This window comes from Protomyctophum bolini (assembly GCF_963924005.1).
Source record: "Protomyctophum bolini genome assembly, chromosome: 1".
Taxonomy (NCBI): Eukaryota; Metazoa; Chordata; class Actinopteri; order Myctophiformes; family Myctophidae; genus Protomyctophum; species Protomyctophum bolini.
Genome location: NC_137862.1, coordinates 26,669,235 through 26,688,355, shown reverse-complemented (window position 1 = coordinate 26,688,355; position 19,121 = coordinate 26,669,235). Strand labels below are relative to the sequence as shown.

The 19,121-nt window shown below is 42.4% G+C and overlaps 1 protein-coding gene across 1 annotated transcript; it reads left to right on the top strand.

Moving 5' to 3' along the window:
- Positions 1-2,287: 2,287 nt before the first annotated feature.
- On the top strand, positions 2,288-18,912 carry lipca (lipase, hepatic a; the record flags this gene model as incomplete). The annotated part of the gene is made up of 10 exons (XM_080770054.1): positions 2,288-2,375; positions 3,057-3,229; positions 4,030-4,209; positions 4,402-4,519; positions 6,971-7,207; positions 8,846-9,097; positions 11,004-11,118; positions 13,850-14,068; positions 15,027-15,197; positions 18,870-18,912. The coding sequence occupies 10 exons, from the start codon at positions 2,288-2,290 to the stop codon at positions 18,910-18,912; spliced, it is 1,596 nt and encodes a 531-aa protein (XP_080626180.1).
- Positions 18,913-19,121: the final 209 nt, after the last annotated feature.

The window sequence follows — 19,121 nt, the reverse complement described above, 5'->3', positions numbered from 1 at the left end:
ATAATTGACTCAAATGTTTCATGAGTAATATTCACTCACCTAATCATATCATCCATACTATAATATAATAAACCCCACTGTGAGTTCATTTAAAATATAGCCCACACAATTCACTTTAAACTAACACTAATCTGATTTCCCCGCCTGATGGAGGAGAAAGGAACTGGTTGGAATAACGGGTTATTCAGGGACGGTTCTAGGCATAAGGCGAACCAAGCGGTCGCTTGGGGCCACAACCACTGAGGGGGCCACGTTATGTATCCCCTATCCCTTACATGGGCTACTGGCCACATGTGGCCCCCACCTAGCTTCTTCATTTTGATCTCAAAGTTCACCAGATTGAAGCAATTTCATGCAAATTTACAGATCTTTCTGGACCCAGGGGGGGGGGCAGCGCCCCCCCCCCCCGGCATGGCAGTATTATGTTGCTTGGGGCCGCTAAAGGCCTGGAACCGGCACTAAGTTCCACGTGATACAGTACGTCCTACCAGGGAAACTCCAGCTGATAAGAAGCGGCCTGCTCACTCCTCATAAATTGAAGGAAGCATGAGCTCAGTTCAGGGCTCTGATGTTTTATGCATTAATTAATTCATTCATTCATTCATGTCACATTTCATCCATTCAATCAAGTCATGTTAAATTAATCCGTCAAATATGACGTGCATTTGGCCCAGGCGGTGGCGTAACCGTCTGGGCACCCGACTGGTAATCCAGTCGCAGTGTGCCGCGGGTTCGAACTCCCGAGCCCGACACGGCCTTTACTGCATGTCATCCCCCCATCTCTCTCCCGTTTCCTGTCAGCCTACTATCTGTCTTCAAAAAACCAATAAAAGGCGTAAGCCGCAAAAAAGATATCTATATATGACGTGCATTTAACCAACCAATCACATACATTTAGTTCTTCATGAGATGATGTATGATGATGTAAATCGATAAGAGCGCCCCTCACTTCACACAGGTGTGATTTTTTAAAACTATCTATGTTTTAGTTATTTGAGTTTCCTCTATTTTTGTAGGAGCTCACTCAGGAGGCTCAATTCATAGTCAGATTTCAAGTGATTATTGGCTGTCAGTGAAAAAAGGTAGTCGACGAACATTTTGCGTCTTAGTTTTAGCTGACGAAATCAACACTGCTGTCGACCACCATGAGAACGTCACCAGTTGGCCCACCTGAGTAGCCATCAGCTGAGTGAAGCTGAAAGTGAATCCCCCCCCCCCCCCCTCCTCCCCACCGGATCAATACAGGTCTATATACTGTACAGTCATGTGTGCTAGCTGGCACGGGACCAAAACACACACAGGGAACACTGGGTACCTTAGAGGTCTAGGTCAACAAACGTGTTATCTGCATGTTCACATGTTCACGTGTTCTCATTCAATTCTGACCATTTCTGTGATACAATATGGCTTTCAAAAACATCGTCCTCGATGTTAATGCCATTATTTAAAACGTTCACAAACACAAGTTGAACGGGAGCGGGAACCCCCAGGGGTCCTTGAGAAGGTTCTGCGACGTCCCCAGCTACATTGGTAGTAACCAAGTGGGCACTTCTGTAACAGCCCAAATCAAATTGCATATGCAGTCTGAACAAGCTTAGGTTTAATTCAAATTCAAAGGATTCAAATAAGATTTTTTATTAATATTAAAATTATGCTGTTGCAAAAACTACATGCGACTCCGATAGGCTACAAATCAGATTTAGGCTGGATTTGGACTGCCAGTTTTTTTTGTAGATTGGGGTCCCAGAGATACCAAAACATTTGATCAAATTTATGTCTGTGGCCTAATACTGCATATCAAACAGTTTAAGTCTGTGGCCTAATGCATATCAAACGGTTTAAGTCTGTGGCCTGCATATCAAACGGTCGAGGATGACTGGAAGGATTGACCGGTCATTCACAGAGTCCTGCTGCCTGTGACCAACAATGACCGTGCACAAACTTTCACAATCTGTTCAAACTGTACAGCAGAAGAGGACCACAACCAATCAGGAAGTGGAGCAAGCATACCCCTGAATAATGTCCAGCCCTGGTCCTGCCCCTTTTTGCTCTGTAAAGTACAGTATAACATATAGAGCTCATTCCCTGTCTGAGACCCACCGGGAGCATTCAGAAGACCATCTAAAAACATCTCTAAATACGTCCCACATTTGCAGACAAAGGGCGTCCACCAACCTGTGGTGTAGATCTGCCTCTTTTTAGCAGCTTCTTGGCCCTCCTGTGCTGAACTTCTGAGAGGTGTTTGAATGGTTCAAAGGATTAGTGCTGTTGCAAGACTCACACCATGATGGCTCTGATCCAAACCCCGCTGCTGTGTTGCCTGCTGCTCACTTCTCACCTAGGTCAGGCCAGGAAAATCAAGGAGAATGTCACAGGTGAGCCATTTGTTACATTAAAAAGAAGCACAAAAAGCTAATTAAGGGGGAAGTGGGCAAAATACATTCACAGGCTAGCTTTGGCGAACTTTAGAAATTGTGGAGTTTAGAAATATGTGGATATTGAAGGCTAACCCATCATAACTTATGCTTGACATACAGTATGTATGTGAATTTAGTCATTCTGAATATAAACAACATGTAGGCCTATTGAAAGCCTGCATTGTATCATCATTACACTGTGCGTTGTTTAATACATATTGGCTTTATTAGTATTGGTTTATGACTTGTCTAAAACATATAAGCGTTTGGAATGACTACTGTATGTGCTAAAATTGTATTAACAACATACCATACAGATTGGTTTATTTATTTATGAATTAACTACAATAAGTTCCCAACTGTAGCTTTCAAGTTGTTGTGACAATCCACGTGCATGTCCACGTCCATGAGGTAATATGTTGACAAGTGGAGTTGGAAGAGACTTCAAATCAATTTAATTTAATTTCATTATTTACACTGTGACAAAGAGGTAGGCCTAGCTTATGTTTTCAACTCAGAATGCAATAAAAACACCTTTTTGTAGCTTTAATAATTCACCAGGCTCAAAGTAAATACACCCTTTCACCTGAATAATGGCTGAACTGGTATAATCTCCTTCTGTTTGTACATCGTATATAGCGGACACGGAGCACAGGGAGGATTACGTAGCCAACTCCTTCTTCAGACTGTATTCGGAAGGAGATCTTTTGAAGGACACCTGCGAGCTGGAGGCCTTCAGAAGGCCCACAACTCTGGCCTCCTGCGGCTTCAACAGCAGCAACCCCCTGGTCATCATCACCCACGGGTGGTCGGTAAGAACCGCCCGACTCGGCTTCAACGACTGGCACATTATAGCACGTGTACTGTACTGTACATGGACCATATCATTCACAGCCTGGGCTCACCAACATGTCCGTCCGTACACACAGCCTGGGCTCACCAACATGTCCGTCTGTACACACAGCCTGGGCTCACCAACATGTCCGTCTGTACACACGACACGGACTAATGGAAAAGACTTAGATTTTCTGTTTTCACACCATTATAAATGTTATTATTTTAGGCCCACTTACTGAATGTTAAGTTTAGGTTGTTATTAGAGAAAGTAAAAGATGAGTGTTATTCTTTTTCATTTGCTGCTTTCTTTCGTTTTAGGGATTTTATAGTGATTTATTTTTTAATTATTTACTACTAGACCCCAAGAAATTACATCTGGCCACAAAAGATCACAGGATCTACTGAATGTGTCAAACTGACATATTGAGCCTATTACACACAGTGTGGCTACCCCCCTAGCAGGCTACCTTCACATTCAGTAGATCCTGTGATCTTTTGTGACTATAACACAAAGACAAAAGTCACAATCGCTATAACATTTTGTAAAAAAAAAAGCCCCATGTTTGATTGTTTGATTTATTTGTTGACGAAATTGTCAGTATATTTAGTCTTAGTTGTAGTCACCATAGCTTAGTTTTCATTTAGTTTCCATGTCAGTGAAAAAAGGTAGTCGACGAACATTTAGTTAGTTTTAGTCGACGGAACAACACTGGTGTGAATGCAACATAAGAAAAGGGAATAAATCCTATAATAATCTTTTCTTGTGGTCTCTAAGTTGAACGGCGTGATGGAGAGCTGGGTGTTGCGACTGGCCACCGCCCTGAAGACGTCCCTGGGGGACGTGAACGTGGTCATCAACGACTGGCTCACGCTGGCCCATCACCACTACCCCGTGGCCGCCAAGAACACCCGCACCGTCGGACAGGACATCGCCCACTTCCTAAGAACCATCGAGGTCTGTGAGATGTTAAAATGTGTCTCTGTGTCGGACCCCAGGAAGATTAGCTATAGCTTTTGTAGCAGAAGCTAACGGGGATCCTAATAAACAATAAAGTAAAGATGTGTCCTACTGTATATTGTATGCTCCTCACAGGAGCTCTACGAGTTCCCAGCTATAGATGTCTCCTGTATTGTATGCTCCTCACAGGAGCTGTACCAGTTCCCAGCTAAAAAGGTTCATCTAATCGGCTACAGCCTTGGAGCTCACATATCTGGATTTGCTGGAAGTCATATGGGAGGCTCGCGGAAGATCGGACGCATTACTGGTGAGGATGCTCTCAGCCTGAGTAGAGAATCATTACTGGTGAGGATGCTCTCAGCCTGAGTAGAGAATCATTACTGGTGAGGATGCTCTCAACCTGAGAAAAGAATCATTACTGGTGAGGATGCTCTCAACCTGAGAAAAGAATCATTACTGGTGAGGATGCTCTCAGCCTGAGAAAAGAATCATTACTGGTGAGGATGCTCTCAGCCTGAGTAAAGAATCATTAGTCTTCTATATAATATATAATCTCCCCAGGTTTGGACCCGGCGGGGCCTCTGTTCTTATATTATAATATATTATGTTCCCAGGTTTGGACCCGGCGGGGTCTCTGTTCTTATATTATAATATATTATGTTCCCAGGTTTGGACCCAGCGGGGCCTCTGTTCTTATATTATAATATATTATGTTCCCAGGTTTGGACCCAGTGGGGCCTCTGTTCTTATATTATAATATATTATGTTCCCAGGTTTGGACCCGGCGGGGCCTCTGTTCTTATATTATAATATATTATGTTCCCAGGTTTGGACCCAGCGGGGTCTCTGTTCTTATATTATAATATATTATGTTCCCAGGTTTGGACCCAGCGGGGTCTCTGTTCTTATATTATAATATATTATGTTCCCAGGTTTGGACCCAGTGGGGCCTCTGTTCTTATATTATAATATATTATGTTCCCAGGTTTGGACCCAGCGGGGCCTCTGTTCTTATATTATAATATATTATGTTCCCAGGTTTGGACCCAGTGGGGCCTCTGTTCTTATATTATAATATATTATGTTCCCAGGTTTGGACCCGGCGGGGCCTCTGTTCTTATATTATAATATATTATGTTCCCAGGTTTGGACCCAGCGGGGTCTCTGTTCTTATATTATAATATATTATGTTCCCAGGTTTGGACCCAGCGGGGTCTCTGTTCTTATATTATAATATATTATGTTCCCAGGTTTGGACCCAGTGGGGCCTCTGTTCTTATATTATAATATATTATGTTCCCAGGTTTGGACCCAGCGGGGCCTCTGTTCTTATATTATAATATATTATGTTCCCAGGTTTGGACCCAGCGGGGTCTCTGTTCTTATATTATAATATATTATGTTCCCAGGTTTGGACCCAGTGGGGCCTCTGTTCTTATATTATAATATATTATGTTCCCAGGTTTGGACCCAGCGGGGCCTCTGTTCTTATATTATAATATATTATGTTCCCAGGTTTGGACCCAGCGGGGTCTCTGTTCTTATATTCTATATAATATATTATGTTCCCAGGTTTGGACCCAGCGGGGCCTCTGTTCTTATATTATAATATATTATGTTCCCAGGTTTGGACCCAGCGGGGTCTCTGTTCTTATATTATAATATATTATGTTCCCAGGTTTGGACCCGGCGGGGCCTCTGTTCTTATATTATAATATATTATGTTCCCAGGTTTGGACCCGGCGGGGCCTCTGTTCTTATATTATAATATATTATGTTCCCAGGTTTGGACCCAGCGGGGTCTCTGTTCTTATATTATAATACATTATGTTCCCAGGTTTGGACCCAGCGGGGCCTCTGTTCTTATATTATAATACATTATGTTCCCAGGTTTGGACCCAGCGGGGTCTCTGTTCTTATATTATAATATATTATGTTCCCAGGTTTGGACCCAGCGGGGTCTCTGTTCTTATATTCTATATAATATATTATGTTCCCAGGTTTGGACCCAGCGGGGCCTCTGTTCTTATATTATAATATATTATGTTCCCAGGTTTGGACCCAGCGGGGTCTCTGTTCTTATATTATAATATATTATGTTCCCAGGTTTGGACCCGGCGGGGCCTCTGTTCTTATATTATAATATATTATGTTCCCAGGTTTGGACCCAGTGGGGCCTCTGTTCTTATATTATAATATATTATGTTCCCAGGTTTGGACCCAGCGGGGCCTCTGTTCTTATATTATAATATATTATGTTCCCAGGTTTGGACCCAGTGGGGCCTCTGTTCTTATATTATAATATATTATGTTCCCAGGTTTGGACCCAGCGGGGCCTCTGTTCTTATATTATATATAATATATTATGTTCCCAGGTTTGGACCCAGCGGGGCCTCTGTTCTTATATTATAATACATTATGTTCCCAGGTTTGGACCCAGCGGGGCCTCTGTTCTTATATTATAATACATTATGTTCCCAGGTTTGGACCCGGCGGGGCCTCTGTTCTTATATTATAATACATTATGTTCCCAGGTTTGGACCCAGCGGGGCCTCTGTTCTTATATTCTATATAATATATTATGTTCCCAGGTTTGGACCCAGCGGGGCCTCTGTTCTTATATTCTATATAATATATTATGTTCCCAGGTTTGGACCCAGCGGGGCCTCTGTTCTTATATTCTATATAATATATTATGTTCCCAGGTTTGGACCCAGCGGGGCCTCTGTTCTTATATTATAATATATTATGTTCCCAGGTTTGGACCCAGCGGGGCCTCTGTTCGAGGGCATGTCCTCCGCGGACAGGCTGTCCCCGGACGACGCCCACTTTGTGGACGCCATCCACACGTTCACCCAGGAGAGCATGGGCCTGAGCGTGGGCATCAAGCAGCCCGTGGGCCACTACGACTTCTACCCCAACGGAGGAGAGTTCCAGCCGGGCTGCGACCTCCGCATCAACCTGTACGACCACATCAGCGAGTATGGCCTCCTGGGTATGGTCAGAAACACAGGTTAGAATATATCGTTGCTGTCGCGAGAGGGAAAACCACCTAACTCCATTTTTGAGATTTGAGGGGGGGGTTTTTTGTGCATGAATCAGTGCTATTGAACACTCTTTATGTCTGTGTGTTGGTTTAAGAAACATAATTGAACCAATGCAAAGTAGATAAAAAGCGCGTTTGGAAAAAACCTCTTAACTAAAATTGTCTGATGAAGCAACTAACTCCACCACCTCTCTCCCTCTCATGCAAGTCATTGACAATATATAAAGTCACAACACCAACTTTGATGAGGCAGTATTGCTTTGTTTTCAAAATATATGGTTTTCTTCTTTTCCTGAAATATGATTATTTTCTTTGGAGTTAGGTGGTTTCTTCCAAACAGCAGAGATATACACCGACTGTCTCAATGTCAGACACAAGATATTCAAACAAGTCAATTGGAAGTTATGAAACGAAAACTAAAATTAGCGGAGCCGATGAAGGTAAATGATCCTTGTGGGGTGATGTATTTTCTGTTAGATTGATAGATAGTCTAAACACAATTTTCTTTTAACAAGATCACGTCACTTTAATGCACGCTTTAAGAACAGATTATTATTTACAATAATGAACCCGGCCGACAAGAAGGTGGAGGCATCATCATCATCGGCTATAATTCAATTCCCCAAAGTCTTAAAGATAAGTATACCTCGGTAATCTAAAGCGCTGCTTCTCATTTAAAAAAAAAACATCTGCGCTGAAGCAGATGAGAGCATCTGTCACGGTGTGCGAATTAATGAATGAAGAGAGAGAGAGAGAGCGTGGCCGTCCATCAAAGACTCTGCCTGCAGGCACAGAGGATCCCTCCAGACTCCTAGACTCTGCCTGCAGGCACAGAGGATCCCTCCAGACTCCTAGACTCTGCCTGCAGGCACAGAGGATCCCTCCAGACTCCTAGACTCTGCCTGCAGGCACAGAGGATCCCTCCAGACTCCTAGACTCTGCCTGCAGGCACAGAGGATCCCTCCAGACTCCTCCAGTCTCCACCGTCCATCACACATCATAATAACACGCTTTATTACAAGGGTCAATCCACCAATAATATGTCTAAAGAAATAAAACCCCACAGCATGATCAGTGTACTAGTAGTCTCTACGCCAGTGGTTCCGTTCCTCAAGAGTTATTTTAGGGTTCCAGCACTTCCACCAAATCTTTGTATGTTAGGGTCGTTTTTTTAAACCATAAATGAACATGAACCCCAGCATCCCTATTCTGAGGGGAACTTTAGCCAACAATTAGCCGATCTACAAGCTCACAACACTTGAGGCGTTGTGAGCTTGTTGATTGGCCATTTTCAGCAAATGTCTGAAAATACACATTAACATGAATCCAACATACACTGATGATAGTGCTGACAAACAATTGTATGAAGCTATCTATGAAATCTACAACAAAGTTTAATTATGCAACATCATTTTATACAATATGTATTGGGGAGTCCCTGCTTCATCTCTCTCTCAGCGAAGGGGTCCCCTTTTGGGCTGAAAAACTTAGGAGAGCATTTTGACAATCATCTGCAGTAACATTACGTGACTCCATAATTGTTAATCTCCAGTTCTGTTTCTTGCTGGTTTTCTCATCTCTCTCTAGGTTTTGAACAGACGGTGAAGTGTGCTCACGAGAGGTCGGTGCACCTGTTCATCGACTCCCTGCTGAACAAGGACAAGCAGAGCACGGCCTACAAGTGCAGCAGCAACAAGGCCTTCGAGAGAGGCAGCTGTCTGGACTGTCGGAAGAACCGCTGCAACACGCTGGGCTACGACATCAAGGTGGTCCGCAGCCGACACGCTGGGGCCAGCAAGAGGCTCTACCTCAAGACTCGCTCCCGGATGCCCTACAAACGTACGTTAAAAACACAGTCCATAGTTCAAGACGTGCTCCCAGATGCCCTACAAACGTACGTTAAAAACACAGTCCATGCCTCAAGACGCGCTCCCAGATGCCCTACAAACGTACGTTAAAAACACAGTCCATAGTTCAAGACTCGCTCCCGGATGCCCTACAAACGTACGTTAAAAACACAGTCCATGCCTCAAGACGCGCTCCCAGATGCCCTACAAACGTACGTTAAAAACACAGTCCATAGTTCAAGACTCGCTCCCGGATGCCCTACAAACGTACGTTAAAAACACAGTCCATAGCTCATGACGCGCTACCGGATGCCCTACAAACGTACGTTAAAAACACAGTCCATGCCTCAAGACGCGCTCCCAGATGCCCTACAAACGTACGTTAAAAACACAGTCCATAGTTCAAGACGTGCTCCTAGATGCCCTACAAACGTACGTTAAAAACACAGTCCATAGCTCAAGACGCGCTCCCAGATGCCCTACAAACGTACGTTAAAAACACAGTCCATGCCTCAAGACGCGCTCCCAGATGCCCTACAAACGTACGTTAAAAACACAGTCCATAGTTCAAGACGTGCTCCTAGATGCCCTACAAACGTATGTTAAAAACACAGTCCATAGCTCATGACGCGCTACCGGATGCCCTACAAACGTACGTTAAAAACACAGTCCATAGCTCATGACGCGCTACCGGATGCCCTACAAACGTATGTTAAAAACACAGTCCATAGCTCAAGACGCGCTCCCGGATGCCCTACAAACGTACGTTAAAAACACAGTCCATAGCTCAAGACGCGCTCCCAGATGCCCTACAAACGTACGTTAAAAACACAGTCCATAGCTCAAGACGCGCTCCCGGATGCCCTACAAACGTTAAAACTAACCTGTGGCAGGTTAAAACTAACCCGTGGCTTCCTGTGAGGTTAAGTTTAGGGTTTGGGTTTTTTTGGGGCTAGGGTGTCGGACTAATGGCTGTCGGACTGGACTGTTAGTACATGGGACCAAACACATGCACCCGTCCAACGGTGCCCATGGTGGACTATGCATGGCAGGGGCGTCCTCTTCCCTGAGCCAGGCCCATACCTGACCGCATACCAACCGCACACACACCTGTTTATGTGTAGATATCTTGATTATTTTTGCCAGGTGCTAACCCGGTTTATAATCACTACTGGGGCTAGTTGGGACCAGAGTAATCTAGTAGGCGACATGCTTTGATCTCGCCGCAAAGTGGGGTGCTTTGCGGAACTATCCCATTGAGTTAGAATGAGCACTTCCGCATTCCATTGTTACAATGGGAGTCAACACTAGTGTCGCCATTACTCTCTCAGTCAGAGAGAATAAACCTGAGTTCTCATAAAGTGCACAGTGGTGAGTACCATAACTATCACTAGTAGTCCACCGCAAGGCAGAGTGGTAGACAGTGTCTAGCCGCTTTAAAAGTGAAGTAGCAGCAGACCTATAAATAATGTCCCCGTAGTCCAGGACCGAGAGGAAAGTGGAAAACAGAATTTATTTCTATACAGAAAACCTAGTTTTAGTCTTAGTTTGGACAATATGAAATGTAAAAGTGTCTATACATTAGGCACCAGCTAGTGGCCTTGTGGTTAAAGTGCCCGCCCTGGGACTGGGAGGTGAAAGACTCAGTGCCTCCCTGCTTGGCACTCAGCATCAAGGGTTGGATTGGGGGTCCCTGCGACATACTAGCGTCATGTCCAGGGGGTGCACTTGTACAACAAGCTGCCTCACGCGACAGAAACAGAGATAGGCCCTATGGGCCTCATGGCTCGGCAAGGCTACTTACTTTACATTAGGCAGATGAAATCTCAGAGAGATTCTATTGATGTAGCACTGACTGTAGTAAAAGGTCTTCTCTTGTGTCCTTGTGTGCAACACAGTGTACCACTACCAGTTCAGGATCCAGTTTGTAAACCCCATCCAAGTGGTGCACCCTTCACTAACCATCTCTCTCACTGGGACCACGGAGGACAGCCAGGACCTCCCCATCACATTGTGAGTTTAGCAACAGTGTTGTTTTTGGCGGCACATTTTGATTTTAGTCATATATAGTCTCTTAAAATAGTTTTCATTTAGTTTCAGTCAAATTTTTGTCACCTGGAATGTTTTTGTGTTAGTCTAGTTTTAGTTGACTAAAGATTTTAGTCGACTAAAAAACAGTCGTAATGACTGTTTTTACACTAGATTTGCTATTTTCAAGCATGCAACCAAGTGTAAAATTACTGGATCTCTTGTCCACTAGTCCCTTCCTAACATTTTAGTCTAGTTATTACTTCTTGATGAAATTGTCAGTATATTTAGTCTTAGTTTTATAGTCATCATACCTTAGTTTTCATTTAGTTTTCGTCAGTCGTAGTCGACGAACATTTATATCTTAGTTTTAGTCGACGAAATCAACACTGTTTAGGACATCACCACCACACAACTATCCATTATTATCTTAGAGCGATGTCCAAAACAGATTTAAAAGCGGCATCAATGATCATCACATTATGTGCTCAGCCAATCAGCTGAGCACACTCCGTGCTCGGACGGACGGACACACAGACACACAGACAGACAGATAGACAGACACACAGACAGACACAAAGCTGTGCATATAGGCCACTTAAAAAATAGCAAAAGTAGTAGATCCTACGCTTGAATATAAACTTGAAACTCGGCACGAAGTAGATCTGCTATACTGTTGATGCTGTCGTGTGAGGCTGTAGTATGATAGGGCGTTAATTTATGAAAAATGAAAGATACGAGATGTATGCCTGAGAGCAACGATACAACATTGCACTGTAACACAGGAATTACATAAGAATGCAGCATTTGTTGTTGTTGTTCCCGTGGAGAGTTTGTGCTGAGCCCATTCATTCATACAATATTCACAGCTTTATACTCTCAACTCCTGTGATATTCACAGCTTTATACTCTCAACTCCTGTGAGAAAGAAATGCTTCAGAAAAAGCTCCGACACGTGGAGAGAAACAGTGGTGGAAAGTACATTTATTTTGGTACAATTTTGAGGTACTTTTACTTATAACCAATTTAGATGTCTTCTAAATCCTGACAGTTTTCTGAAATACCTCACGTTTCTATATCAGTGACAGTGGTGCTCAATATTTCATGTCAAGGACCCCAAAAATCAAATGTAATTGGCCACCGACCCCCATATGTTGTTCCAGGGACCTCCCCAGAAGCAAAGATTTGAGTTAAAATGTACGCTCTGTAATAATATATATCCAAAGATTTGAAGCACATTTTCGCGATTTTTCAAAAATAGCAGTATTTCCAATATATTTTGAACTTGTAAAATGAGACAATATGCATAATGAGTACATTTTTAACAGCCGACATTTACTTGTAACGAAGTACTTCTACATTGCGGTACCTTGCGAGTACTTTTCCCCACGGCTGGAAAGAAAGGAGATCTATATAGTGGCTGCATGGTGGAAAGGAGATGAAAAAAAGGGATCAATAATTGATTTGGACGTTGTGCATCAGAACAGGACTCGTATACTCTTCCCTGCCAGTCGCATTATTATCCTCTGAATTCTTCATATCCTCTCACAGCTCTCCAAAGGCCCTAATAGAGCATATCCTCTCACAGCTCTCCAAAGGTCCTAATGGAGCATATCCTCTCACAGCTCTCCAAAGGCCCTAATAGAGCATATCCTCTCACAGCTCTCCAAAGGTCCTAATGGAGCATATCCTCTCACAGCTCTCCAAAGGTCCTAATAGAGCATATCCTCTCACAGCTCTCCAAAGGTCCTAATAGAGCATATCCTCTCACAGCTCTCCAAAGGTCCTAATAGAGCATATCCTCTCACAGCTCTCCAAAGGTCCTAATAGAGCATATCCTCTCACAGCTCTCCAAAGGTCCTAATAGAGCATATCCTCTCACAGCTCTCCAAAGGTCCTAATAGAGCAAACCAAACAAAACGGCCTCAACGCTAAACCTCAAAATGCAACATTCATACTGTGCACGTTTTGTCGTGTGCTGCTTCTGGCCTAGTTATTGAACGACACACAAGAGAGAGAGAGAGAGAGAGAGAGAGAGAGAGAGAGAGAGAGAGAGAGAACTTGTCAAATTCACAAAAAGGTCAGGTTGTATCTCCCAGGATGGCTGGGGGGAGTGCCTATAGCCCCAAAGAGTGGCAAAAACCCTTTTAGCCTTTTAGATTTTCCAACTTCAGTTCATTCGACCAGGGTGCAACTTCCGACAAAACATGTTACTGGCTAATAGATGCTATAGTCATAGATGCTTCATAAGCCCCGGTTGAATTTGGGGCTTTTCAAAATGCCCTTCCGTTTTGCCAGTTCTGCATCGTTACACTGCATAACGTTTTAGAACTGAGAGACTACAGTGTATTAGCCGATCTACAAGCTCACGAGCTTGGAGATCTGCTATTTTCAAGAGATTTTTTATTATACATTTGAAAACTTGAAACGAGACATTCTGCATAAAGAGAGCTTTCTACCTTTGGTACTTTAAGTACATAAGCTATACTTTCACTCAAGTACATTTTGAACATCGGACTTTTACTTGTAACGAAGCACTTGTATACATCATTACGGTATTGATCGTTTATTTAAGCAAAAAATGTGAGTACTTTTCACACCACTGAGGTCAAATTGTACTGTGTGTGAGTGTGTGTGTGTGTGTGTGTGTGTGTGTGTGTGTGTGTGTGTGCACGCATTCATTCTCTGGTGTGTCTGTCTTCTTGTCGACATTCAGCATGGAGGAGATTTCGGGTAACAAGACGTACACCTTCCTGATCACGCTGGACACGGACATCGGGGACCTGATGATGCTGAAGTTCAAGTGGGAGGGCCAGGCCATGTGGAAGAGCGTGTTGAGCAGGGTCCACTCCATGATCCCATGGGGCGGGGCGCGCTCCAAGCCACAGCTCACCGTGGGAAAGATCAGCGTCAAGGCAGGCGACACGCAGGATAGGTGGGTTGGGTTAAATGCCTCCTCCGACCATGAGTGTTGTTTTTGTCAGCAACACAATTTGATTTTAGTTTTAGTCATCATATAGTCTCTTGAATAGTTTTCATTTTGTCACATTTTAGTCACCTGGATTGTTTTAGTGTTAGTTACGATTTTAGTCGACTAAATCTACAGTTGATTTTAGTCGACTAAATCGACAGATTTTACACTTGCTGAAAATAGCAGATCTACAAGCTCACAACGCGTCGCAAAGAAGTGTAAAATGACTTGTGTCTTTTACAAATGCTGGATGTCGTGTCCACTAGTGCCTCAATATATTAATATATTGTCAATATATTTAGTCTTATAGTTTTAGTCATCATAGCTTAGTTTTCATTTAGTTGTTGTCAGTGAAAAAAGGTAGTCGAACATTTTTTGTCATAGTATTAGTCGTCAAAATCAACACTGGCTCCGACCAACGTCTCTGTTGGGCAGAAACCTCCTAAGTCCAACAAAACAAGTTGTAATTTTGTTTTATTACATTTGTGCTACTCAGCTGGGAGCACGGCGGCGCAGGAAAACAGAGAGCTGCCTTTTCTGTAGCATAGCTAGAAATTTGAAAATCTCAAGCAGCTGCTGTACTGAACATTATTTGCAACATAAAAATATTACATGATTGTGTAGGATGTTTCCATTCTCTAGTCTAGATCCAGTTATTACAAGGTATTCATATAAATCGCAAACCAGTGTTTTAATATATCATGATATACAAACTAATAAAAGTATCACACACTCCTTGTTGTCCAAAGGATAAGCCTTATACAACAAAGGAAGACTTTTATCGCCATCTACTGGACAAAATGGCTCCTGTTTAAAACTATGATACATGGCGATAACTATAGCCTGCTGACAGGTAGTACTCAGGCTGCAATACATAGAACATGATCATAAACTAACTGACATGATGATTTCTCTATTTCAGAACAAGCTTTTGTGCCATGACAGAGGAAGGACAGCACCTCGAGGCATCGCAAGAGAAAGTGTTTGTGCGCTGTCAAGAAGACGGCAGAAAAGACAGCAAGAAGCAGCTACTCAGGAGACCGCAGAAGCCAAAGAAAACAACTCAACGATCAAAACAAGCTCTGACTCAACGGTCAAAACAGGGCCCAACTCAAGGCCCCACACAGACCCCAACTCAACGTCCTACAAATCCCCCAACTCAGCCCACAACCCAGGCCCTGAATCAGCATCATAATCATCATCATCACCATCACCCAAAACAGCCCGCACAGACCCCCACTCAAGGCCCCGCACAGACCCCTACTCAACATCCAACAAACCCCCCAACTCAGGGTCCAACTCAGCCCCCAACACAGGCCCTACATCATCATCATCATCATCACCCACAACAGCCCGCAATTCAACCCAAAAAGAAGCCATGCCATTAGTCAGATGGCCCATTGTTTTCCAAAGTACCAAATATTGTTCTGACGGATATAACTAAGCCTAAACTTAAAGGACAACTTTAGTTTTTTTCAACCAAGGTTCATGTTTTAGGTTAATTATTAGAGAAAGTAAAAGACAAGTGTTAATTTTTCTTTCTCTAATAACAACCTATACCATGAACCTTAGTTGAAAAAAACAAAAGTTGTCCTTTAAAATAAATTTCAGGCTATTCTAGGATGTGGAGATAATGGGCCGTGGGACTACTGGGCAGACTTGACTGTTAAACAGTCGTCATTGTACCTCACTAAAAGATGTAAATGTACAAAATGTAAAAAAAAAAAACATTTAGACCATGAGAACGATTCTACAAATGTCTTCTAAATCCTGACAGTTTTCTAAAAAACCTATGTTTTTATATCAGTGGTTCTCAAACATTTTCATGTCAAGGAGGACCCCCAAAATTATTATATGTAATTGGCCGCCGACCACCATCTGACAATATGTTGTTCCAGGGACCTCCCCCAGAAGCAAAGATTTGAGTTAAAAATGTTCACTTCAATTTTCAATAGCTATAACATAATGTTCAAAACACCAAAAGGGGTTCCCGTCCTGAATGGGTTAAGCACATTTACTTGAGTAAATATACTTACGGTAGTTACTTTTCACCACTGTTCATTGGACCCCTTAGATGTCCCTCAAGGACCCCCTGTGTGGCCCTGGACCGCAGGTGGAGAACCTTGCTGAAACTGAGAAGGAGATTTCACAGAAAGCATCAGAATGCTGGACAGTAATTGGTGACACATCTTTTTTCATGCCTCATGGTGTGGATTTGAATAGGTTGTCCTTGAACTGCCTACTATGTTACTACAGTAGGTTACTATGGTAACTAGGGATGTCCCGATCACGGTATGTGGCTCCCGATCCGATTCCGATCATTTGATTTTGAGTATCTGCAGACACCGAGTTTTTTTTCCAGATCCGATATTTATATTTTTTATAGAACACAAGTTATACCATATATGACAAATAGTACAATATCCAAAATCACAGGCAATATCCAGTCTGGTATCATTGTATGGATATACTATTGATACAACGATGTCCCAATGACGCTTTGTTTTTTTTGCTCCAGATCCGATTTCCGATCGTTTTGAAAATGACGTTATCTTCCCCCGATTTCCGATTCACGTGATGGGATCGGGACAACCCTGATGGTAACCTCAGGAGTGAAGAAATAGCATGAGAAGGTGGCTGATCCTGCATCCTATTGCAAAGCCATCCTTGTATAATTGGTGTCGTGCAGTGTGCCGAAAATAACTGATCTACAGCTTGTAGATCAGATATTTGTTGGCGTTAGCGTAAAAATAAATAAAAAAAGAGACCTTGATAACTGACACTGTTAAATGAGTTCAGAGATATTTCACTAGTCCTTAGTTTCAATTATTGTGATCATCAGTGCCCATACCCGAGGCGGGGCTGGCGAAAGGGCCTTTCTGTGTGGAGTTTGCATGTTCTCCCTGTGTCCCCTAGGGTAGGTACCCTCACAAAAAAACATTCAGTAATCCTGGTCTCTAAACTACCTACCCCTGGCCAGCCTCTGTCAGGTAAAAAGAAGCAGCTTGGATTCCTCATGCATAGAAGGAAGCATGAGGTCAGTCCGCTGCCCTCCCCAGGTTGGCGGAGGAAGTGTAGCGTCCAGGATTACATTAGATAATTGACACTGGGTGAAAAAAATGGGGTGCAAAAATCGTGGAATAAAAATGATGTTAAATAAAATAAGCATTCGAGACATCTTCTCTTCCGTCGAAATGTGTGCATCTTGTGTAACTGTTGACCAAACCATCTCATTCTGTGCAATCCAATGCATATAACAGCCACTTTTGATCAAGTCTATTTTTATTAATGCATTTCAAGTACTTCAAAAAGGAAATTACATCTTTGCACAATACTTTTTGCGATTTCTTTTTTTTTAGTAAAAAGTTTCAAAGTGAGCAGAATGAAAAAAAGAAAAGAAAAAAAAAGAAAATTATGAACGAAAATAATAAAACATCACTGAAGTGACTGTATAAAACACAGCAGACATTAAAATCAGACAGTAATATTAAACCTATTCCATTCAGAGTTCTCTCTCTCTGTGTGTGTTCACATCTCGCTTGGATCTCAGTGCACATTTTCTCAATGACTCATCGCAAGAGGTGTGAAAGACAGAAAGAAAAATAAATCCCGTCCCCAAAACGCCCATCTATATAACCCCGAACATAATATACCATAATAACAAGAAAACAAAATAAAGAAAATATCGAGAGAGAGAGAGAGAGAGAGAGAGAGAGAGAGAGAGAGAGAGAGAGAGAGAGAGAGAGAGAGAGAGAGAGAGAGAGAGAGAGATAGAGATAGAGATAGAGATAGAGATAGAGATAGAGATAGAGATAGAGATAGAGATAGAGATAGAGATAGAGATAGAGAGAGAGAGAGAGAGAGAGAGAGGGTAACTGTGGCCAAGGAATTCACACCAAAATAAAATCTTGAACAGCCTGTCAAAGATAATGAGAAACATTCTTTATATTCCCATTTAGGAACGGAACAAAACAGAAATAAATGTTACCATTAGCACCAGACAGAGCAACAAAACAAAAGAAAAAACTAAATGTTGTAAAACAAATCCCATTTTTCTCTTTTTATTTAGAAGCTTAAGTTGTCGATGTTTCACATGGATTTATGGATAGCTATTTTTGTCATTAACACATTGAAACCTGAAAAGCATTTTGCGTCATTTTAGATTTTCATACGTTGGGCCATTCAAAAAAAAAAAAGAAAAAAAATAGCAGATCAATCAACAAGCTCTTGAAAATCTCAAAAGTGTGAGAACTACTAACTTAGAAGGCGTTATGCTGTAGAATCGGCCTCGGGTCTTAAAAGGACACTTTGCAAAAAATATATGTTAATGACGTTTAGAAGATTTAGAACACTTTCCTGGGGGTCTCTATGTGTGTAATATGTGGTTTTAGATATTTTAGATGTTTAGCAGTGAGCCCAGTGTCTCTGATGTCATGGACACTAGGCTCACTTACTTCCTGGACTACAATTCCCATAATGCTTTGGTGAACTGCTCCTCCTTGTGGATAGGGGGAGAGCTGTCTTATTGAGACAACATCTAAAATATCTAAAACCACATATTAGATATTACACACATTAGAACCCCAGGAAAGTGCTCTAAATCTAAATCTTCTAAACGTCATCAACATATATTGTTTTTGCAAAAATGGTGAAGTGTCCCTTTAATGGGTTATAACGAAAACAGCATTTTTTTTCCATGTTACCCATTCGGGCAGAAACAATGAAGGCATTTCCTCTGTGAGGGTGTTTGTGAGACTCTGCATAGAATCTACCTGATGGAGAGTTTTTTCCTCATCCTCATAAACTAGCAATGTACAGCAGATAAATAAATGGCAGCTAATCTGGTTACGCGTGTCGTTTCCGAGGAGTAGAAAAAATATTGCATTCCTTCTGGCTATGCTCATTAATTTTATATGTACTCTCAGAAATCAGTATGAAACTAAATATGTGTTTGTTTGTTTTGCCAATAATGCAACTGAAATAGTAAGGAATGATTTATTTTGTTGTGTACCGGTTG